The following is a 24,716-nucleotide window of genomic DNA, read 5'->3' on the forward strand; positions in this document are numbered from 1 at the left end:
GGAAGAGTCATACAATTCTTTTACTGAAAGAGAATTTGATTCTGCACTTGCTACATGTAACGATACAGCCCCTGGACCTGATGGAATTCCATATGCAATGATTAAACATGTGCCATTTAATACAAAGTTATTTATTTTAAGCATTATTAATAGAATATAGCATGATCATAATAATCCAATTGTTTGGGAACTAGACATTACTTTAGCCTTTTTAAAACCCGGTAAGGACACATTTTTAGCAGCAAATTATAGGCCAATTGCATTGATATCTTGTTTATGTAAAATCATGGAGAAGATGGTCAATGTAAGAGTGATATGGTACCTTGAAAAGAAGGGTATTTTATCAACCACTCAATGTGAATTCAGAAAAATGTACTCAACGACTGATGTGTTGATACGACTTGAGTCCTCTATTTGTGAAGCCTTTGCTTCCAAACAGCACCATGTGACAGTCGTTTTTGACCTTGAAAAGGCACGTGATTCCACATGGAGATATGGTATACTTGAAAGAATTCATGAGTTTGGATTAAGATGAGATCTACCACTATTTATTCAGTCATTTCTTTCACATAGAGTTTTTCAAGTGAGAGTGGGGGAAACTTTATCAGAGGGTAAATGCCAGGAAGAAGGAGGGCCTCAGGGTAGTGTGCTGAGTGTAACCCTGTTTGCACTAGCAATTAATGGGATATCTTCTGTCATTCCCCGGGATGTTCTCTCAGCATTATTTGTGGATGATCTCTCCATATCATTTGCTGGAGCTAGAATAGCAATGGTTGAGAGAAAAATACAACTCTCAATTGACAACATTACCCAGTGGGCGCCGATATGAATGGATTTAAGTTCTCGATAAGTAAAACTACTTTTGTCCATTTTTGTCGTATCTGGGGAGTATATCCAGACCAGGATATATACATTAAAGGTCAACGTATTCCATGTGTAAGTGAAGCTAAATTTTTAGGTTTGATATTTGATTGTAGGCTAACATGGGTTTCTCACTTAAAAGCATTAAAAGCTAAATGTCTTGAGGCTCTGAATCTTTTAAAGGTATTGTCTCATACATCAGGGGTGCAGACTGCAATACTATTTTGAAATTATACAAGGCCTTGATTTTTTCCAAAATTAGTTATGGATGTGAAATATACTCACTCTTCAGCCACCCAAAGTAGGTTAAAAATATTAGATTCAATACATCATTATTATTATTATTATTAAATGCTAAGCTACAACCCTAGTTGGAAAAGCAGGATGCTATAAGCCCAGGGACCCCAACAGGGAAAATAGCCCAGTGAGGAAAAGAAATAAAGAAAAATAAAATATTTCAAGTATAGTAACAACATTAAAATAAATATTTCCTATAAAACTATAAAAACTTTAACAAAAGAAGAGGAAGAGAAACTAGATAGAAGTGCGCCCGAGTGTACCTTCAAGCAAGAGAACTCTAACCCCAGACAGTGGAAGGCCATGGTACAGAGGTTATGGCACTACCCAAGACTAGAGAACAATGGTTTGATTTTGCAGTCCTTCTCCTAGAAGAGCTGCTTACCATAGCTGAAGAGTCTCTTCTACCCTTACCAAGAGGAAAGTAGCCACTGAACAATTACAGTGCAGTAGTTAACCCCTTGGGTGAAGAAGAATTGTTTGGCAATCTCAGTGTTGTCAGGTGTATGAGGACAGGAGAATCTGTAAAGAATAGCCAGACTATTCGGTGTCTGTGTAGGCAAAAGGAAAGAACCGTAACCAGAGGGAAGGGTCCTATGTCTGGCCAGTCAAAGGACCCCATAACTCTCTAGCGGTAGTATCTCAATGGGCGGTTGGTGCCCAGGCCAACCTACTACCTAGCAGGAGCATTTAGAACCTCACCTATCCCAAGTCTCCTTGTTGATGCTGGAGAGTTGCCTCTAGACCTTTACCGAATGTCTTCTATTATTCGGCATTGGTTTAGATTGCAAAGACTCCCTAATTCTTTAGCATTGTAGACTGCAAGTCTTGTAAGGAACTCGACATACTTTGAGTTGCACCCAAAATCTCCTCAACTTTATTGAGTTGCACCCAAAATCTCCTCAACTTTATTGAGTTGCACCCAAAATCTCCTCAACTTTATGGCTTTCAGGTGAAACAATTATTAAACAGTCTTGATATAATTAGAAGTAAGGTGCTTCCATTTAAGGTATCATTAATGCCTCCATGGAAATTACCTGAGGTATCTTTTTGTAAATACTTGATTGGAGTTAAAAAGAATATGACTGACTTAGAATCCAGGTATCTTTTTATGGAACATGTTGCAGAACATAGGGGATCGACTTCTATATATACTGATGGCTCCAAATCTGATGCTGGCGTTGGTTTCGGAGTACATAGTAATGGTTTTAATTGTAGAGGTGCACTTCCTCTAACAGCTTCCATATTTACTGCCAAATTGTATGGCATACTAACCACTACTGAGAAAATAGCGTTGGAAAAGGAGGGTAATTTTACAATTTTTAGTGATGCAAGGAATGTTCTTCAAGCTTTAGAAGTTTTTAATTCTAGTAACCCTCTAATTATAATAACTTAAGAAATAGATATCTGTTTGAGGCTTGAGGTGAGGATGGCGGGTTCATCTTTTCCAAGATTCTTGGACATGATGTGTCCTACTATGCAAGCGACATTTTTAGATTTATTTCAGAAGCAGGTCTTCTGAAAACTATTAAACTTATATAATGATATTCAACTTTTGTGGTTTTAATTGAATATTCTATTAATTTTTATATAAAAAATGATATCGGCATCAATGACCTTAGATGTCAGGATGCCTGAAAACTTTAAATCAATCAATCAATCAATCATGGGGGCCAGACCATAAAACTTATTTTAAAATTATACAAGGCCTTAATTTTTCCAAAAATTAGTTACGGGTGTGAAATATACTCCTCAGCCACCCCAAGTCGATTAAAGATATTAGATTTAATACATCATGCTGGTATTAGATTATCCACTAGAGCGTTTAGAACCTCACCTATCCCGGTATTAGGACAGAGTGTCGAAGGACAGAGCGTCGAAGGACAGAGCGTCGAAGGACAGAGCGTCGAAGGACAAAGTGTAGAATGGACAAAAGTTAAAAAGAGAGAGAGATAGATTGGATTTGATTATTGATTTTAGGCTTACGTCAAGCAATGGGACTTCAAGGTCATCCAGAAGATAGAAAGTTACAAGGAGTTATAAATGTTTTTTGAGTTGATTATTCAATTTAGGCTTACGCCAAGCACTGGGATTACAAGGTCATTCAGCGCTTTTGAAAAAATAAAATGGCTATCGGATCATAAATATACATCATAAATCAATATAAGCAATAAAAATTTATTTATAAGACATAAAATATGAAAATACAAATGTATTAATGTATTAAAAAAAACTTGTAGCAATATTTATCTAAAGATTGTGAGCGATGGCTCGAAGATATTGTAACCCATCATTGACGTCATATGTATCAAAAATACTTTATAGTCTTAGGTTAAGGAGAGCATATTTCTTGTATTTTCTTTTTACATCACGGCTTGTTGAATTTGTCCTAGAATCATTTAAGTGCTGGCCTGCTCCATACGAAGTTTTCGTAAAAGTTTGTCCTCTGTTGGGTGGCAAATCTTCACTCTTCTATGAAAAGCATTATGCCACCCTTCAACGGAGTTATTGGTCCTAGGCAAATCTTTTGTAACCCTCTCGTGAACTGACCACAAGTCAATTTCATATAGTGGCTTTCTTCTTCTTCCCCTCTGGACGATTCCAAGCCATGTAGCTTCAAAATGTTGTAAAAATTCTCCTAATGTTTCATCGGTTTCATCATCAAAAGACTCGATTAACTTATTGAACAGAGCACAAACATCACAGGGGGGAACAAATGCGAGGGCCTGAATTTGCTTTATAATAAAAGCATTTCTGGGTCGACCTGTGACGGCCGGCGAAAAAGTCCTTCTTTGTACTTTTTCTGATATAAATCTTCCAAATATACCAGAGAAAATTAAAAGCATGGAATGCAGAGGTTACAACCCTCGCGCGAGCACCTTGTTGGTGTCGTATATCTAAAAAGGGCGTTTGTAAAACACTATTCACAGGCTGTCTTCCATTTAGATAATCCCTTCATCAAAGGGGGAGGGCCGTGACAGGCCCTAGAGAATACAGTTGGGTTACCCTACCGACACCTACAAGTCGCGCTCACCAGGACATCCTTCTGTTTTGGACTTGCCAGCAAAGTTGATAAGTGTTTTGCCCAGTGTTTTTCGAAGTGATTGTCGTTAATTCAACATGACTGACGTTGATACTTCACCCTTACCAATGTTAAGTACCATAGGTTGTTTTGGCAGCTTTTGACAGTACCGGGCATTTGTTCTGTTTCCAATATGGTGGTTTTTAGTTTTGGAAGCGATTGTCCTGCCGAGTTATCGGCAGCCATTTTGGGTTATGTTCGCTTCGGTAAATATTCTAGTTAATTTTGCCCATCTGGTACTCTGTCATCTAAGTTATATCACTTACGTTTTATGGCCTTTTAGTGTTATCATTAATTTTTACTATGGTATTTATTTGCTTGCAAGTCCAATTTGGACCTACGAAGAATAGCGATTTAAAGAATAGCGAATTAAAGTTTAGCGATTTAGTCTGTTAGTTTGTACTCGCCTCAGAGGCTTCGATTTAGACTATATCCTTGTTTTTTTGTTACGTTGTCGTTATTCTTCGTTCTTGGTTATTACTAAGAAAAGCAATCAATTTTATTATGTTCTTGTTTTATTGTGTGATGTTAGTTTTTTATTATGTAACCTTGAGAGCGAAAACAGAGACTGCTCGTTCCCTGTTCTACAGATATGAGTTATCCCTTCTCTCGTTTTCTTTGTTAGCTCGAGTAAGAGAGGTGAATTTCCCGTTCTCCGTTTTTATACGATCACGAGTTATTCAGGCCTCCTCTTAGTATCAGAGTTGATGATAGTACGTTTAATATTATAAACGTTTTTATTGATGTGGTTACTGTTAATATAGCTAACACTATTAATAGGTACGTTAGTGTATGAGTCATTAATTGGGGTCGTTTTATACCGACACCCTTAGCTCCGCCTTGAGTTATGCTCCGCTATATGGATACTCATTGGGTGAGAACTAGTTAACGTTCAGGAGCAGATTTTTGGAGTGCAACGGTGAAATCCGGCACTCGGACTCCGGCTGAAGCCTTTTACACACGAACCTTTGTCATGTTTGATCATAATTACACCGTTACGGCCGGCTTCACGGGAGATAACACAATCATTCATTGAGGTTAATGTTATCGTACCGGGAACGGTCACGATATCACGGTGACGGGCCTTTGCTACCGGATCTCCGGTACAAACAGAGATCAAGCAGACGGCCAGAACCGGAGTTAACAATGTGATACCGATGAAGACTTCACAGTTTCATTATTACGGTCCCTTTTTCATCGAATCTCCGGCTTCACTGGAGATAACACAAACATTCAGTATTAGAGAATGTTATCGTACCGCTGAGGATCACGTTTTCACGATGACGGACCTTTGTCACTAGTTCTCCGTTACAAATAGAGATCAATCAGACGATCAGAATCAGGGTATGAACCCCTTTTTCATAAATAATCACAATATCGTTATTACGATCCTTTTCATCGAATCTCCGGCTTAACCGGATATCGTACAGGCGATCAGCATTGAGGTTAATATTAGTTTTCCTCTGGTGTTCACGTTGTCACTATGACGGACCTTTGTACCGGGGATTGTTACCGGAGCTCCGGTACAGACAGAGATCACTCAGACCACGGGTGGCCAATCTCTTGTTTTTGCTGTAAAGGAAAGGATTTAACATGAATACAAAGTCAACTGTACTTACTTTAATGACACTTTGAATTTGCGTTGGTAATATTCATTAGTTATTCTTGAAAGTCCAAATAAAAATATATGAACATAACTATGCCTATATTTATGCATATATTTAATTCTAACTATGTATAAATATGGATAAATATCCATACAACATCGTGTTCAAATAGAAATAAATTGATTATGCCTATATTTATGCATTTTCAATTCTAACTATGCCTAAATATGAATAAATATCCATACAACATAGTGTTCAAATAGAAATAAATTGATTGCCTATATTTGTGCATATTCAATTCTAACTATGCCTAAATATGAATAAATATTCATACAACATCGTGTTCAAATAGAAATAAATTGATTATGCCTTTATTTATGCATATTCAATTCTAACTATGCCTAAATATGAATAAATATCCATACAACATAGTGTTCAAATAGAAATAAGTTTCCACTCAGTACTGGGAACCAAACGTTGGCCCCTTCTAATGAAGGGCCGGGTCGAGACTAACCATGCCATGAGAGGCTATCTACTGTTCCTTGAAACTCTGGTCAGTGAACAGATGAATCAATAGAATACTAATAGCCAGTAAATAATGTTAGACCCGGTTCTGAACGTCTGAGTCAGGGGTGGCCAACCTGTGGCGGATGCGCCAACAGTGTCACATTTCATGAATACAAGTGTCGAACTATACCCCAAAAGATAGTACATTAAATGATTTTTCTTTAAAATTGATTTTTATGAGTTATACAGCTGATCCCAGCCTGTGAATAGGATCACTAACCAAAGTTCAAGGAACATCCAGACTTATGTCCCCTTTCTTTTACAGAAGGTTCGCCTACATGGTTCCCGTCAGGATGATGATGAATCTCTCTGGCCTGCAAGAGAGGCTCTCCGCCCTTGGTTATCAAGGTTGGGAAGAAATGCTCCATCTAGAGGTCCCTATCTCCTCAGAGTGTCCTCTCTAAGGTTGGACGACGACCCCATGGACGGGCAGGTAGGTGGGGATGAATTTTGAGCCTTCAGCTTTGCAATTACCTACGTCACCGACCTAGGACCCTTAATGGATCCTGATGTTCATGTTACCCTGCATAAACCGTGACTGCTAAAAGCAACACATTCTAGGGAAAACCAAGGGGCTATGACGGAGTTCAAAAGTATGGTAGTGAAGTCGGATCCGTTCAGGAACTCAGAAGTTTCCCCCTACAGCCCCAGGCATATCGAAGTAACCTCCTTCGATAAAAACAACGCATAGAGATTTGCCTTACATGTTCCATATATAGATGGTACCATAAATCTGGATGGCATAGACGTCCTCCCTCTGGGGGACCTAGAATTTACTCCCAGGTACTAGAATTCCCGTTCAATGGATTCGTTCGATTGAAAGAGATTGCCTTGGTTAGGTTAAACAAGGTACCGAAGGTAACAGTATTATTTCCTAAAGGGCAGGCCCGATCTGTCTGGACCAGGATGTTGTCAGTCTGGGGGGTACGATAATTCTAAGATCTGCCCTTCCAATTCGACCTACACGTTTGATGGTCTGATCGGGTTAGTTGTGGGAAATACGTTCTGTCTGAGGCCTCTATCAGACAGGAATCGATAGTCGGTTACCCACTCGTCATCACAGCCTCCCTCTGATTCGACGTCTATGCATCCAAATCCCCCTCATCAGGTGGTCTACCTCACTGATTCACCAGGTACACAGCCCAACCCCGTTGGGATGTTTTACCTGCATACAGCCCTAGATCCGAACCCTCAGGCTCCTCTCGTGGACACCAGAGAGGAAGCTACAGGAGTAGAAGACAGTCTCGCCATCGAGACGGACCTAGAAAAAAGGGGGCTCGGAGAAGGAAAGTACCTAGATTCACCCCCTCACAACGCGGTGGTCCCGGTAGGGGGTAGACTTTACCACTTTTGAGACCATTGGACCTTCGGTCTGTGGGCTCATAGCATAATCTCTAAAGGTTTGAGGTGAAAATGGCCACAAGGTCCTCCTCCTCCACCAGTGACCTTCTCCCAGAAATCCACTCCCATCCTGGAAGAGTACACCACAGGGTTACTCAAGAAGAAGCAATCAAACGGGATCGATCACTGAAGTTCCAAAGCCACCTGTTCACAATTCCGAAGAAAGGCTTGGCGGCATTGAGAGTGGACCTGGACTTGTCAAGCTAAACTCTTACATTCTCTGCGACAAGTTCCGGATGTTGACTATCTCTCAGGTACGGACCTTACTTCCCCGTAGGACCGTCACCACCTCTGTCGATCTTACCGACGACTATTATCTTGCGCCTTTAGCTCGAAACTTCTCTTCTTATCTGGGTTTCCGCCTAAGCAGGAAAGCCTTTGTGTTCAAGACATGCCCTTTGGCCTCAACATTGATCCCAGGATATTCACGAAACTGGGAGAGAGAGTGTTAGAACAACTCAGGAACCAAGAGATACAGATCATTGCTTATCTGGCCGGTTGGCTCATTTGGGCCCGGCCGGTCATAGAAGGCAACAGAGCTACGAAGGAATTATTTCAATTTCTCGACAACCTGTGATTTTGGGTCAATCTCCAAAAAATCTCGCCTGCAACCATCAGTCCGCTTAGAATGGTTAGCCATTCAGTGGGACCTTTCGAAGCACACGTTGTCTCTCCCTTCCAAAAGGAAAGAGGAATAGTTTCCAAGATCAAAAAATTTTCTCAAACTCAAACAGGTGTCCGAAGAGCCTTAAAAAGTATCCTCGGACTTTTCCAATTCACTTCAGTAACAGATCTAATAAAAGCCAAACTCAAAGACATCAATCGAGTTTGGAGAAAGAGAGCTACAGTACCTATAAGAGACATGGTCTCGAAGATCCCCTCTGTCTTGAAAATGAGACTACGCCCATGGTTCGAACCGAAGGACCTCTCCAAATCGGTTCCTCTACAATTCCCACCTCCACAAGTGACATTCCATATAGCCGCGTCTCTAAGTGGATGGGGGGGGATTACTCCGAACATCAGATGTTTCAGGTTCTTGGTCACTCTCCATGAAACAGTCCCATATCATTGTTCTCAAAGCCATGGCAGTGTTCTTGACCCTGAAGAGAGACTCTCCTCCGAGGTCGACCCACATCAGAGTAGTGTCAGACAGCACAGACGCAGTACACTACGTCAACAGGGGAGGATCCAAGTCACCCAACCTGAATCAGATCCTGGTCACTATCTTCGCCTGGGCAACAGAAGAGAACTGGTTCCTGTCAACACCTCACCTAGCGGGAGGCCAGAATGTGAGAGCGGACTCACTATCCAGGACGGATCCACTGGAGTCAGAATGGTCTCTAGACATAATTTCATTCCGGTGGATACTCACGCTCGTTCCAGGCCTCCAGGTAGATCTATTCGCAACTCAGATGAATCACTAACTTCCTTGTTATGTGACCCCAACCCTGGACCCTCGGGCTTATGCCATGGACGCATTACCCCGGGATTGGAACCATTAGAAGAAGATTTCCCTATCTCCCCCAGGGAATCTTCTAAAAACTTTTACACAAACTACGCTCCTTCCGGGGCGCAGTGGCTTTAGTACCACCTCACTGGCCAAGAACAGTTGGTTTCCTCTCCTCCTCGAGTTGAAACTCAGTCCCATCCGGATCCCGTTCCTCAAACTGACCCGAGTATCCAAACTCACTGTGTCAGATTACTCAAGGATAGCCAAAACTCTAACTTTGTGGACTACAGGAAGTTGGCAGCTCGTAGAGATGCGAACATTGAACCAGAAACGATCTCTTCATCGAATGGGACAAAAAGGGACTCGACAATTCGCCAATATGATTCGGCCGTTAACAACTAGTAGGTCCCCTAAGAGTGCAGACCATACTCGTATGTCCCCGCATTTAGCCATCTCTTTCTTGAGGTTCCTATTTGACAAAGGCCTAACAGTTAGCACTTTAACCACCATCAAGTCAGCTTTGAAGAAGATCTACCTTGTTGGGTTCAACATTAACCTAGCTGATTCCTATTTCTCATCAACCCCAAAAAACATGTGCTAGGCTTCGACCTTCGGTTCGGCCACAAAAGGACTCTTGGTCTCTGAACGGTGTTCTCAAACTTGCGATGGACACGGACAATGAATCCTGCTCTTATATCACTCTTCTTAGGAAGACTTTATTTCTAACGGCTATGGCCTCAGGTGATGGAACATCAGAACTAGCAGCTCTCACGAAACCCGGAAAACATAGATTTCCTCCCTTCAGCCGAAGTACTCCTTTTCCAGACAAAGCTTCCCTAGCTAAAAAATGAGGATCCGCAAATAGGTGCTCCTCTCGGAAGATTATTCTTCATCCCCAGGATTTTTCTCCGTGTACAGTCACACTCTCAAGCCCCTTTTTAGCTAGAACTACCACCCGCTCGTCTGGCCCCTTGGTTATCAGGGAACAAGGAGGTACTATTTCCATTCACGGTATCAGGCAACAAATCCTCTACTTCGTTAAACATACTAATCCGGAATCATTTCCCCAGGCTCATGATATACGGACAGTAGATGCCTCCAACAATGACTTCCAGAACAGGGACTTTGATGATTTTAAAAAATATACGGGTTGGAAATCCCCTATGGTTGTCAAACGCCAATATCTAAAGATCTTACAGGCCCTTAAATACCCGACGATGGCAGAGGGGAGCCTTATCTCTCCCCATTAATCTCCTCTTCTTCCTTTCTTCCATCTCTTCTCTTCTCCCTCCTACCCGCCACTCACACCACGTCGCCGCTCTCCTTGGTAGTTCGTTAGCCCTATGATATTTGCCATGTTTAATTCCTATGGTTTAACTGTTATTGTAGTTACCGTTCCTTTAATGTTTAGATATACTTAGACATGTAAGGTTTGATGCCTTTTGCGATTCGACACTCAGTTGGTTCCTTGTCGTCTTTATTATTTAACCTTACGTTCCCTATGTCATTTGGCTGGTTGGTAATTGGACGATTACTTTATTATATCATAGTATTGTCGTACATGGTGATTGTATTCTCCTCATTATGTTATTAATTTATTGGGCTTGGAAGGCATTCTCTGGTACTTTTTCGCCGGCCGTCACAGGTCGACCCAGAAAAGGGATTTTGACGAAGGAAAAATCTATTTCTGGGGAGAGACCTGTGACGCCCGGCGAAACCCTTCCCGATTATTTTTGTACGGACCCACCCTTTTCCTTGCCAAGCCATATGTTCTTGCAGAAGGATGACCTGGTGAGCGCGAGTGGTAGGTGTCGGTAGGGTAACCCAACTGTATTCTCTAGGGCCTGTCACGGCCCTCCCCCTTTGATGAAGGGATTATCTAAATGGAAGACAGCCTGTGAATAGTGTTTTACAAACGCCCTTTTTAGATATACGACACCAACAAGGTGCTCGCTCGAGGGTTGTAACCTCTGCATTCCATGCTTTTAATTTTCTCTGGTATATTTGGAAGATTTATATCAGAAAAAGTACAAAGAAGGACTTTTTCGCCGGGCGTCACAGGTCTCTCCCCAGAAATAGATTTTTCCTTCGTCAAAATCCCTTTATTACACTCGTTATACCATGTCTGCAATCCTAGGGCTTGGATTTTTCTCCACAAACACTGCCCGAAGTGAAAGAAGCATCTATAAATTGTGGACTCCGGTAAAATAATGGAAATAGGATTTAGTTGCTTAGCAGACAAAAACTAAAAAATAATGGAATAAGTAGTCTCGTCTTTGTTTTCGGTAATGCAGTACATTAAGGGTAAAGTTATGTTTTGATCAATAACACCATGAATGGTATATAGTTGATTTCCATTAGGGGCCGACTTGAAAGTTCCGTCACAGAACCATCTTCTATTGGAGCTCAAAGTGTTGAGATTCTGGGTTGTTGAATATATTTTTACGCCATTTTCATCAAATGATAAGAAAGGCTCTCCCCTCGTGGTTACAGTTAAGTTTTCACCGCTAAAAGTTGAATTTCGAACTCTCCTAATTGTTCGAGCTAGAGATTCCTTTCTTGGAAGCTTTCCAACTATGGAGACTGGAACATCGTTTGTGCACTGATTTATTAAAGAAGATGGAGTTTCTTCGGAATGTTTAGAATGAATTTTTATCTTATCTATAACTTTTATAGCATCAATATGAGAACTGTCTTGCTGGTGTGAATGCTCAGTAGTTTTGGAAATTGTTTCACCTTGAGTTATTGCTCTGCCGTTACAATAGTTTCGTTTTTCACATTTCCAATATATTCTTTCGTTAACCACTTTATCTATCACGTATGCATAGCCTTCATGTAGCAGTTTCTTTCCACCCATTTGAGTCTTGATTATTTCCATTATTATAGGTTAGGTAGAATGGAAATTTAAATTGAAACTTGAATCCCAAAGGAAGTTAACTGGTGAAAAATCTCTTAACAGACTGAATACCGTATATATATTCTCTCTATCTCTCTCTAGAATATGCATGTAAGAATATAACAATGTAGGAATTGTTATATGTAAGGATATATCATTGTAAACATTGGTATACAGTTATATGTAAGGATATACCAATGTAAACATTATTATATAGTTAAAGGTTAATTAGGTCGTTAGTTAAATGGATACTGTATTCTCTCTCTTTTTATCATTTATATTTTATCATTTATCATTTTTATAATTTCGACACATTGTCTGTTCGACACATTGTCTGTTCGACATTTTGTCTTTTCGACACTTTGTCTGTTCGACATTTTGTCCATTCGACACTCGACACTTGTCCTTCGACGCTCTGTCCTTCGACACTCTGTCCTTCGACACTCTGTCTTTCGACACTCTGTCCGTGCACAACCTATCCCAAGTCTCCTTGTTGTTGCTGGAGAGTTACCTCTAGACCATTACCAAATATCTTCCATTATTCGGGTTTGGTTTAGATTACAAAGACTCCTTAACTCTTTAGCCTTTCAGACTGCAAGCCTTGTAAGGCACTCAACATACTTTGAGTTCCACCCAAAATCTTCTCAACCTCATGGCTTTCGGGTATAACAATTATTAAACAATCAATATAATTAGAGGTAAGGTGCTTCCATTTAAGATATCATCAACCCCTCTGAAATTACTAGAGATATCTTTTTGTAAATATTTTATTGGTGTTAAAAAAAAAAACATGACTGGATTAGAAGCTAGGTCTCTTTTTATGGAACATGTTGAAGAACATAGGGAATCAACTTTTATATATACTGATGGCTCCAATTCTGATGCTGGAATTGGATTTGGAGTATATAGTAGTTCATTTAACTGTAGAGGGGCACTTCCTCCAATATCTTCCATATTTACTGCTGAATTATATGGCATACTAACCGCTATTGAGAAAATAGCGTTAAAAGAGGAGGCCAATTTTACCATATATAGTGGTTCAAGAAGTTTCCTTCAAGCTTTAGAAGGTTTTAATTCTAGTAACCCTTTAGTTTTAAAGATTTTAGAGGGGCTATTAATTATTGGCTTAAAAGGTATAACAGTTTGATTTTGCAGGGTTTCGAGTTGCTACCAAGAAGGTATCTCATTCTCTGTAATGATTTTTTACCAGCAATTAATGATTTTATTTATAACAATTGGCAACAGCATTGGGATAGTTTAACTGGAAATAAGTGAGAGAAATTGCGATTGTTATATCCCTTTGGAGGTATAATTGGTTGCCCCGAAAATGGGAGACTACTCTGTGTTGTGTCCACATTTGTCACACGAGTTTCTGCTGGCTGGCCAACACCAACTATATTGCGACGACTGTTTGATATCCTTGACAGTGAGGCATTTGTTGACTGAATACCCCACTTATCGCACAGAAGGAAATAGATATCTGTTTGAGGCTCGGGCTGATGATGGCAGGTTCATCCTTGCCAAGATCCTTGGACATGTGTCGTACAATGCTAGTGGTATTTTTAGATTTATATCAGAAGAAGATCTTCTTAATGCTATTTAACATTTATAACATATTTACTTTTCTGCTTTTAAGTGAATATTCTTTTAATCTTTATTTATTATAAACGATATTGGCGTCGATGACCTTCAATGTCAGGATGCCAGAGAACTTTAAATCATTCATTCATTAGTCAGCCTTTAGGTGTGTATAGTTATGAAAAATACAAATTACTTTAAAAATGTGTGATTTTTAGGGTAACCGCTCCACACAAATTCAGAACACTTACATTTCTTATTTTTCAGTTGCTTAGTAAACTGAACACGTTTTACCAAGAGTTATTAGTGGAACTTGAGATTTTGTATACAATATTGATTTTTTTTATGTAGAGGACTTTGTATATTTTATTGCACTATAGTTTAGAAAACTATTTACATAATATATTAGAATAAAAATGTTTACTTGGCTTGGATTATGATTCATTAAATGATGGTAAGTTTTAGTATGTATTACACTGTTTTCATTAAAATCTATACCCCGTGTTACAGCTTGATGCAGGCTGCATGCGATGTAGCCTTTGAGTATGTTCATGTCCGCAAACAGTTTAACACTCGAATTGGGGAGTTCCAGCTTATGCAGGTCAGTAAAATGGATTATTTTGGATATAGAATTATATATGTATGTATATTATATTGCTTGATATTATTTCTGCTTGCTTATATTGCAATGAGAAGACAGGAAATAATACTCAAGGATATTATTTCTACAAACCTCCCCTGATTATCATATTGCTTCTTCTCTAGAAGCTTGGTTTAATCATCACTTTCCACTCACCCTCCCCAGATGCTGAAGCCTTGATGAGAATGGGGGCTTAGGGATTAGCAGCTGGGCTCTGATGAACAGTGGTAACTGCTTTCCTATTGGACCTTGGTGCCCAATTGTTGATCCAACTAAATTAGTCAGCACTTTCTTTCCTTCTGTTATTTCTTTTATTCTCCCATCTCTTTCTCTTGGGCATGAACTTGTTGACGACTTTGGCCTGTTTGACTTTGGTTTGATTGCTTCTTTGGATTTGGCACAGAGTGGTATGGATAGCCTCAACGTGTAAAAATTTAGACGCCATCACCCTCTGGCATACCCCATTTGGTGCAGAACAAGTCTGTTAAGAGTTGGGCTCCAGTGATCCAGTTTTAAGTCGCATTGGAGTCGTCGGGGGGAGGGGCTAACTACCCCCCCTCTGACCAATGTACGCCCACCTAAAGAGAGGCAGCCCCTCTCTAATAGAGGACTGATCCCTGCTGAAGCCTCTTCCCGTGTTGGACCACATGGAATAGGAGGACTGACATCCTCCAATAAGAGGTGGATAACCTGGCTTGCTTCTTGTATACAAACCAACCTCTGTGTTGACGATCTGGAAAACATGCAAAAATGGACCTCGGTACAGACTACTCCAACTCAGGTTCTACTATTGTAATGTTAGAATCTTATTCATGTCATGTAAAGAATGATTATAAGAAAATACTAGGAAGAGAGAGAGAGAGGAGAGAGAGAGAGAGAGAGAGAGAGAGAGAGAGAGAGAGAGAGAGAGAGAGATATATATATGAATGTCTTAAAACTAATAGGAAAGTATTGTAATCCATCATATATCGCGCTAATTCTACAAAGAATGAGAAGTGAATACTATCTTATAAAAGGAGTATGTTATTTTAAGAGAGAGAGAGAGAGAGAGAGAGAGAGAGGTGAATGTCTTAAAACTAATAGGAAAGTATTGTAATCCATCATATATCGCGGCTAATTCTACAAAGAATGAGAAGTGAATACTATCTTATAAAAGGAGTATGTTATTTTAAGAAAATTTTTGTCCATTTAGTATACTTTCTTTAGATAATATTTGATCTGTTTTCAAAGATTAACTAAACTAGCGTTCAGTTTAATTTACGCTATGCAGTTCTCAGTCAATCGATACAGTATTACAAATTTCTTTGTATTGTTATTTATGAAAAGTAAATTCTTCTTAAAAACCAAAGTATTCAAGTTTTATAAGATAAAAAGGAATATGTTATTTTACAAGATATTGGTTCCTTTAGTATTTTTTCTTTAGATAATCTTTTTGCAGAGATTAAAGAAAATTAGCGTACAGTTAATTTTACACTACGTAGTATTCATGCCAATCAATATAGTCTCACGATTCTTTGTATCGTTGTTTACTTGTTCGTTTTGGGGAATACTAATATTTTTCGTGTAATATATATAGATGCTCCAATTGTAAAATGTGGCAAATCATCTTTTATTGGAAACCCTTAAGTATTAAGGGTTGTTTACATTTTATATATATATATATACTTTATTCCTATATCTGTTCGTTTAATATTTTATATAAAATATGTTGTTACATTTTATATAGGATTCAGAGAATACGTATTGCTTTCTCATTTAAGCCCTTGACAGAATAGTAAGATCTCTCACAACGGGCATGTCTACTTTTGGTCTTATGTGAAAGAGTTTAAAAGTGCAAGTTTTTAGTGCTAAATTAGTGCAGTGAATTTATGCAATACAGTGGAGGGTGCTTCTGCTTGGACCTGTCGTTATCCTAGCCTTAGACCTGTTCCAAGCTCCCTAACCCCTGGGAGAAGGAATGTCTATCGGTGAAAGGAAACGAGAGGCGTTAGCTTGGTGCTGAGCATCTTGTAAGACCCGAGCAGAAGTCCCCTCGAGCGTTCCTGTTGACGCTTCCCAGAACGCTCGCCCTCGCCATAGGTAAAGCGAGGTAAAAGTGTTATCTGCACTGTGTTGACTCAGCTCACAGACAGTGCTGGCGTCTTACGTATTTCACTTCCTTCTAGATAAATAAACTAGCGTCAAGAAGGACGCCAAGCGTTAAGGAATGGACTACATCACGCCAAGCGTTGAGTAGCTGGAAGTCATGACACGTAACACGAGCGTGACATCATCGAGCTTCCAGCAGGACATCGTTATACAGGCATGACGTCATCAAGCTTCCAGTAGAACGTCGAGCATCCAGCAGGACGTCGAATGTCCAGCACTGCTAACGATGCTGTAAGAGTTTGATGCGATGTTTGGAACTGAGTGCAACTTTGTCTTTCTTATTGGATGAGCGAATGTTCTAGACGCAAACATCATAGTTCTGAGCGTCTGAATCGCGAGCGCCACAGAGACTTTTACAGCCCCTGGGTGGATCGCTGAGTCTTAAGGAATGCAGGCAATGAAGCAGGATAACTTTGCACCACCCCTTTTTTCTTCCTCTCTTCTCCCTCAAGAGTTGGTCAAAGACACAGGTTTTGGTGTCTAAATCAGCAAGAAAGTCTTTACATACTTTTCTCTAAACCACACAGACAACAGTAGGAGGCAGACTTAACTACTTCTAGCGATCCTGGGAAAGGAGAGGAGCAGACCTTTGGTCTGTGCTATTACTAAAGGATGGATGCGAAATATTTTTCCTTGTGAAACCTCCTTTATTAGTTACTCCGATAGACCTCTCTGCCAAATACTGAAAGGAGCCTAAGAGACAGACTATGCAACATCAAATGTCTCTCTTTTTGGAGAGGGAGGCTATTGTCCGGTCCTAGATGTCACTGCTCTCAACACCTTAGTTCAGAAGACAAAGTTCTTCATGGAGACATCGAAATCAGTCCTTACAGCAGTAGGAAAGGTCCACTGGATGGTCTCTTTAGACCTCCAGGATGCTTACTTCTACATCCTCATCCATCCAAACTTCAAGCAATACCTGAAGGTTCGTGTATAGGAGGAAATTGTCCAGTTTTGGGCTCTTTGTTTCAGTCTAAGCACCACCCCTCAATTAGAGGGTGCGTCTGTTAGAACCTGTCGTCCTTATCCATAGACCTCTTCCAAGGAATGTCGACCTTAAAACTTCTTCCAAGTTCCCTATCCCCTGGGAGAAAGAATGTCGAACGATAAAGGAAACGAGAGGCTTTAGCTCCCAAGCAGACACCTCCTCGAGCATACCTATTGACGCTTCTCAGGACGCTCACCTTCATCATAGGAAAGGTGAGGTAAAAGTTTTTTCATCATCTTCGGATGACGCAGCGCCCAGGCAAGGCTGGCATCAACTTCCGGACCTCCGAAGAGGAAGGTGGACACGGTCAATCAGCGTCCTATCATGACACGCAAGCTTCTGGTTGTAGTTTATGGAGCAGTCCTGAGCGTTTTTTCTTTCTACTGAAGAAAACTCTCCTAACTAACATCCTTTAAGGATGTCAGCATCTGTCAAATAACGTCCAACTCACCCAGTTGCAGGACAGTTGTCTGAGCCTAGCATGACATCGGTTCATGCTCCTTCTCCACCGTTAAACTGGTTATCGTCTTTTGGACGCTCTGCGTGTTTTTTTTAAACGGTGTAGAAAGAGAGCTTGTGGTAGACGTGACGTCTCCTGTACCACAACGGGTTGACCCGATTTTTATTATGCTGCTAGATATGCAACAGAAGCTCGCTCTGCTCATGCTAGTTTATCAGCCTGCAAACAACAAGAGAGTAGCAGGCCTGGACCCTGAGTGTCAGGTAACTTCACACCTGGACACCAAGCGTAGTGAGGCTACTAGTCGAGATGTTCTTGATGACGAACGTCTTTACAACTCCCTAGTTAAATCTCGTATTTTAGCCATTTTAACCCAAGGAGTCAAGCAGACAGACATGACGTCGAACGTCCACCTAACAGGACATCGAGCTTCCAGCGGAACATGACGTCCTGCAGGACGTGACAGCGAGCGTCCAGCAAGACGTGACGTCGAGCGTCTATCGGGACGTGATGTCAACCATCAAGCAGAATGCGACCCCAAGCGTCAAACAGCTCGTGACATGGACTTGTACGCATTTCCACTGTTCAATTCATTACAAAGTGATGCAAAAGTTTGTGTCACACAAAAGGAATGGATTGACTCTAGTGGCCCTCTTTTGGCCCTCAGAGAGTGGTTCACAGAGATACTGCAATGGATGGTAGACACTCAAAGAAGTCTTTCATTAAGAGTGGATTTACTCACCGTATTCATGGCACAAAGACTTGAACCTTTCTAATGTTAAAGACCTACAGAAACTTCTCAAATCGTTTGAAACATCAAAGCAACAGCTCCAGGATTCACCAGTTTGGAATCTGAATATTGTCCTGAAGTTCATTATGAGTGACAGGTTTGAGCCCTTGCATTCAGCTTCATTTAAGGACCTCACGATGAAGACTATTTTTGGTCAGTCTGGCGACAGCTCACAGAGTCAGTGGGATTCATGCTTTTAGCTTAAATGATTGGGGTTTTTTTCGAGATGACAAAGCTATCTGCTCATTGCAGTTAGGCTTTCTCGCCAAGAACGAACGCCCTTCTCAACCTTGACCCAAGGCTTTTTAGATTCCGAACCTTTCAGATGTGGCTGGCGAGGAGTTGGAGAGAGTTCTGTGCTCAGTAAGAGCCCTGAAGTTTTTATCTGAACTGAACGAAAGAGTTGCGAGGCTAGTCGGAAGCTCTTTGTTGCTCGGTCTAGAAGTCCTCGTTACAGATGTCGAAGAATGCTCTTTCATTCTTCATCAGGCTCTTAATTAAGAGGCTCATGCACTTTGCAGTAAGGCAGACTGCAAGTTTTTATAAAGGCCAAGACGCTTGAAGTTCAAACTGTAACAACCTCGGTGGCCTTCAAGCAGAATAGATCGTTGCAAAGCATTAAGGACACAACCTTTTAGAGGCGTAAATATGTGTTCGCTTCACATTATTTGAAATGTGTCCAAACTCTTTTTGAGGACTGCTTCACTCTGGGACCATTTGTAGCAGCGAGTGCAGTAGTGGGGGAAGAATCCACCACTATGTTCCCATAATCCTAATACCCTTTTCTTCTCTTGGAACTTTTGTATTTTTATGGTTGCTCTGAGATTGGTCGACAGTCTTCCACAATCATTGATTTTAGCAGGTGGTCAATTTTGTTCCTTGAGAGACCCCAGAACAAGGGTATTGGTTGAGGTCCTGTCAACATAGAGGATTTACACTGGTTTGACAGCTCCTAGAGGTCTTCAGCCCCCTGAGTGGATTGCTGGGTCTCATAAGGCAAGCGGACTAATGACTAGTATCATAAAAGTCAGCTTCCTTATCAGGAACGAACCCTTAAGCTTGTTATTTAACTCTTAAATAATATTCCAATAATGTTGGCTGTCTCTGACCCTCCACCAAGGGTGTCAATAAGCTATATATATATCCACCGGGTAAGTCAGATGTTTAAAAATGATATTTTCATTATAAAATTAATTTTTGAACATACTTACCTGGTGCGTATATATAATTTAACTCCCTCCCTCCTCCCCTGTTAGAGACCTATGGGCATGGAAAATCTGAAGATACATGGAGTGGTTCTAAGTACCGTCGCGTGAGGGCTCACTGGTGGTACACCTGGCTACTCAATCTGCAATTGCCGCGAGTTTTGAATTTCTGCTGTAACGTCAGGGATTTAAGCTATATATATATATCCACCGGGTAAGTATGTTCAAAAATTTATTTTATAATAATATTTTTTTCCAAAAATTAGTTATGGGTGTGAAATATACTCCTCAGCCACCCCAAGTCAATTAAAGATATTAGATTCAGTACATCATGCTGGTATAAGATTGTTCACTAGAGCATTTAGAACCTCACCTATCCCAACTCTCATTGTTGATGCTGGAGAGTTACCTCTAGACCATTACCGCATGTCTTCCATTATTCGATATTGGTTAAGGTTACAAAGACTCCCCAACTCTTTAGCTTTTCAGACTGCAAGCCATGTAAAGAACTCAAAATACTTTGAGTTGCACCCAAAATCTCCTCAACCTTATGGCTTTCGAGTAAAATGATTATTAAACAGTCTTGAAAAAAATTAGAGGTAAGCTACTTCCATTTAAGATACCATCAACCCCTCCGTGGAAATTACCAGATATCTTTCTGTAAATATTTTATTGGGGTTAAAAAAAACATGACTGGATTAGAAGCTAGATCTCTTTTTATGCTAGACGCACCGTCAAAAAGCCCCTGTCTGGAGAGAAGCTCCGGGCAATCTAAAGAAGAAGAATCTCTTTTTATGGAACTTGTTGAAGAACATAAGGAATCAACTTTTATATATACTGATGGCTCCAAATCTGATGCTGGCATTGGATTTGGAGTATATAGTAGTTCTTTTAATTGTAGAGGGGCACTTCCTCCATTATCTTCCATATTTACTGATGAATTATATGGTATACTAACCACTATTGAGGAAATAGCGTTAAAAGCGGAGGACAATTTTACCATTTATAGTGATTCAAGAAGTGTCCTTCAAGTTTTAGAAGGTTTTAATTCTAGTAACCCTTTAGTTTTAAAGATTTTAGAGTGGCTGTTAATTATTGACCTAAAAGGTATAGCAGTTCGATTTTGCTGGGTTCCTGCACATGTAGGTGTGTCTGGAAATGAAGAGGCAGATTCACTGGCAAAGAGTGCTGCAGCCGAGTTGCTACCAAGAAGATCTCCCATTCTTTGTAATGATTTTTTACCAGCAATTAAGAATTCTATTTTCAACAATTGACAACAGCATTGGGATCATTTAAGTGAAAATAAAATGAGAGAAATATCAAATGGTTTATCCCCTTGGAGGTATAATGGAATGCCCCGAAAATTGGAGACTACGCTTTGTCTTCTCCGCATTGGTCAAACTCGGATGACACACGAGTTTCTGCTGGCTGGCCAACACCAACCATATTGCGACGACTGTTTGATACCCTTGACAGTAAGGCATTTGTTGACTGAATGCCTCACTAATAGCACTGAAAGAAATAGATATCTGTTTGAGGCTCGTGGTGAAGATGGCAGGTTCATCCTTGCCAAGATCCTTGGACATGATGTGTCGTATAATGCTAGTGGCATTTTTAAATTTATATCAGAAGCAGGTCTTCTTAATGCTATTTAACTTTTATAACATATTTACTTCTCTGGTTTTAATTGAATATTCTTCTAATCTTTATTTATAATAAACAATATTGGCATCAATGACCTTTGATATCAGGATGCCAGAGAACTTCAAATCAATCAATCAACCATTCTTCGCAAGGTACAGCTTCACTTGCGGGATAAAGCAGTTCACGAACCAGTCGAGTTTGAGGGCTTTGGTTATCCATGCCTTTTTATAACTCGTCCAGTAGACGGGCAGCAAGGCTTTGTTTTTGTTTTTCAAAGCCCGAGGATTCAAGGACTTGTTAATTAAGCCGGGCTTGAGCATGAAGCCTGCAGCACATGAGGAGAGTGACGTGATCTTTGTGGGCTGTGAGCCTTGAACCCTGGCTTCTTTACTTGGTCCTTGTAAAGGAACGTCCAGGGCGGCATCCTCTTCCAGAAGAGGCCAGTGTCATCCATATTGAACAGCTGCTCAGGGAGATAGCCACCTTCTTTAATTAATTTCAGGAACTCGTCCTCGACGTAACGAAGAGCTGCCTCTTGGTCTGTCGAGGCGGCCTCCCCATATAAAAGAATGCTGAAAAGGCCAAACCTCCTCTTGAATTTCTCGAACCAGCCCTTGCTGGCAACAAAACCACAATTTTCTCGTGGGGCAGGATCATTATCTTCGTCGTCATCATCACCTTCATCGTCTTCGTTCGAGACTAACCTTCTTTTCCCGATAGTCTGATATCTACATTGATAATGCATTCTCCATTTGCACAATCGTCTGATTACGAGGAGTCACAACGCGCTTAGTGTCCTTGGAGAAAGTTATTTAGGCAGTTTTACGTATTTTCATTTCATCTTTTATGTAACGAACCATCGATTCATTCACTCCGTAAGTGCGGGCAACAGAGGCATAGCTATTGCCTGCCTTAAGCATGTCCAATAATTTCACTTTCTCGTTCACCGTCATCATTTTTCTCTTCTTCTTGGGTTTACTAGAAGCCATTTTCAAGGGCATCACAAACACTATTTTTTCACTAAAAAAAGCACACAAACTGCTAGAAGTTCCACGATACAAGACTAAGCAACACGAGCGAGAGAGAACAATAAATGCGGTCTCCCTTCGCGGGGAGAGATACTAGGTAAAGCGTCTCGGCGTCTCGGCCAATCAGCTTGCGAGATTCTGGAGCCGAGATGGCCAGCGAATCAGAGAGGTGGATTTTGAGTTGCGCGCCATCTCCGTGTTGATACCTGATGTTCTAATGTATTCTCCCTGCCTTCTGCTAGCGCCCGCGTAACTTTCGCACCATTTTTTCTAATTTTTTATGAATATTTTTTTAAATCCCCGATGCACTGAGGCCGTGAAACTTAAGCCGCGAAATGTCGAGGGATTACTGTAGTGAACATATGTGGAGGGCAGCCAAAAATTCTTCCCCAGGGAAATGGAAGTCTCTTGATAGACACACAATCCCCAATGCAAAGCGAAAGATTAAAAACACTTTCAACATTGGATGGTCGTAGTGTCAAATGCTTTTTGCACCCTATTTTCATCCAGAGTGGGGATGTGGTATATGCTCCCGAATTCCTTTTTATAGGGGAAAAAGAAATTGAGGATGAAAAGTCAAGGAGTAGTAAAAGTAGTTAGAATGAGAAAGAGACTTGGTGAACAATGCATTCCTCTTGCTACTTTGATTATAACATTTGATCAATGCAGACTACCTAATGTTATTAAAGCTGGTTGGCTATCTTTGAAGGTGAAATCATACATCTCTTCACCGTTGCGATGTTATCATTGCCAGATTTATGGTCATTTAAGTCAGAAGTGCAAAGAAAAACTAAATGATAATCCAGCTGTTTGCGTCAACTGTGGAAAAAGTAGTCATGGACCATGTACAGAAAATCCAAATTGTATACATTGTGGGGAATCACACCCATCTGCATCTAAAAGTTGTGTTGTTTAATTTTGAAAAAGTAATTCAGGCCATCAGGACCATGAAAAGAGTTACATTTAAAGAGGCTCGTAAAAGAGCTCGTGAAAAACAGATAAGGCCAGGGCAACCCTTTTCACTGTTTTTGAAGAAAAACTTGCCAAAACACATTGATGAAAAGTATCCTCACTTCCAACATAAAGAAAGATATGAAAGTAGTTAAAGAAGATGAAAGTCCCATTAAATATTTATATCCAGAAAATGTGGAAAAATCAAAACAGATATTGAAAGATCTGAAATATATTAAAAAATCATCTACTCCCATTCCAAACAATAGTAGAAACCTCTTTCAGGACGTATCCTTGCCTGATTTGATGGAGGTTCCACTTGAAACCAATTTACCTGTTGCACCTGTAGTGGGGAAGGGGCAAAATCATTGTAGCTCACGACCTTTTAATAAAAAAGAGGGAGACCTCCATCTCTCTCGCCTCCTACCATAAGAAACAAAGTCATGACTTCAAATAAATATGATGTCTGCCAATGTTTCTGATCAACAGGAAAGCAACTTAAATAAATCAAATATTTAAGTTGAGGTCCACCATCCACCTCAACAACTAGATCAAAAGGAAACAAAGAAAAATACAAACACAAAATCCAATACATCAAGAATCCTCTCTAGAGAAACCACTGGAAAATAGTGTTAGATCAAAGGGAATACTTCATCTAAGGTGTCTTCCAAAATATAAACCATAATTTTTCCCTCCATTTTCCAATGGCATTGTCAGGGTTTAAGGGCCAAATATAAAGAACTTAAACTTCTCATTCATGAGCACTCCCCTATAATTGTATGCCTACAGGAGAGCAAGCTCGATGCTAATACTCCTTGTTCTTGAGAGTATGTTAGCTATAAAATACCATATAATCAACGAGCAAGGAACCATGGGGGAAGTCCTATAGAAGTTAGTCAGAATGTTCCTCCAAAATCCTTGTCTAACTGTACCCCTCTGCTGGCAGTGGTTGTACAGATAGATATAGGGAGAGAAAATGCAGAATCTGCTCTCTTTACTTGGCTCCTAATGATAACATCAAATATGATAATTTATTAGAGGCGATTCAACAACTCCCAAAACGTTTTCTCTTACTAGGAGATTTTAATAGCAGACATCCTTTATGGGGCGATGTTTTGACAAA

At 40.3% G+C, this 24,716-nt stretch overlaps 1 protein-coding gene across 1 annotated transcript in view; it reads left to right on the forward strand.

Moving 5' to 3' along the window:
* Positions 1-24,716, forward strand: part of LOC137642595 (isovaleryl-CoA dehydrogenase, mitochondrial) — a 225,601-nt gene that overhangs the window by 171,367 nt on the left and 29,518 nt on the right. Inside the window, exon 7 of the mRNA XM_068375291.1 lies at positions 14,250-14,340. Coding sequence (XP_068231392.1) covers positions 14,250-14,340 — 91 coding nt within the window. The remainder of the gene's footprint in view (positions 1-14,249; positions 14,341-24,716) is intronic.

This window comes from Palaemon carinicauda, chromosome 6, assembly GCF_036898095.1.
Source record: "Palaemon carinicauda isolate YSFRI2023 chromosome 6, ASM3689809v2, whole genome shotgun sequence".
Classification (NCBI taxonomy): Eukaryota; Metazoa; Arthropoda; class Malacostraca; order Decapoda; family Palaemonidae; genus Palaemon; species Palaemon carinicauda.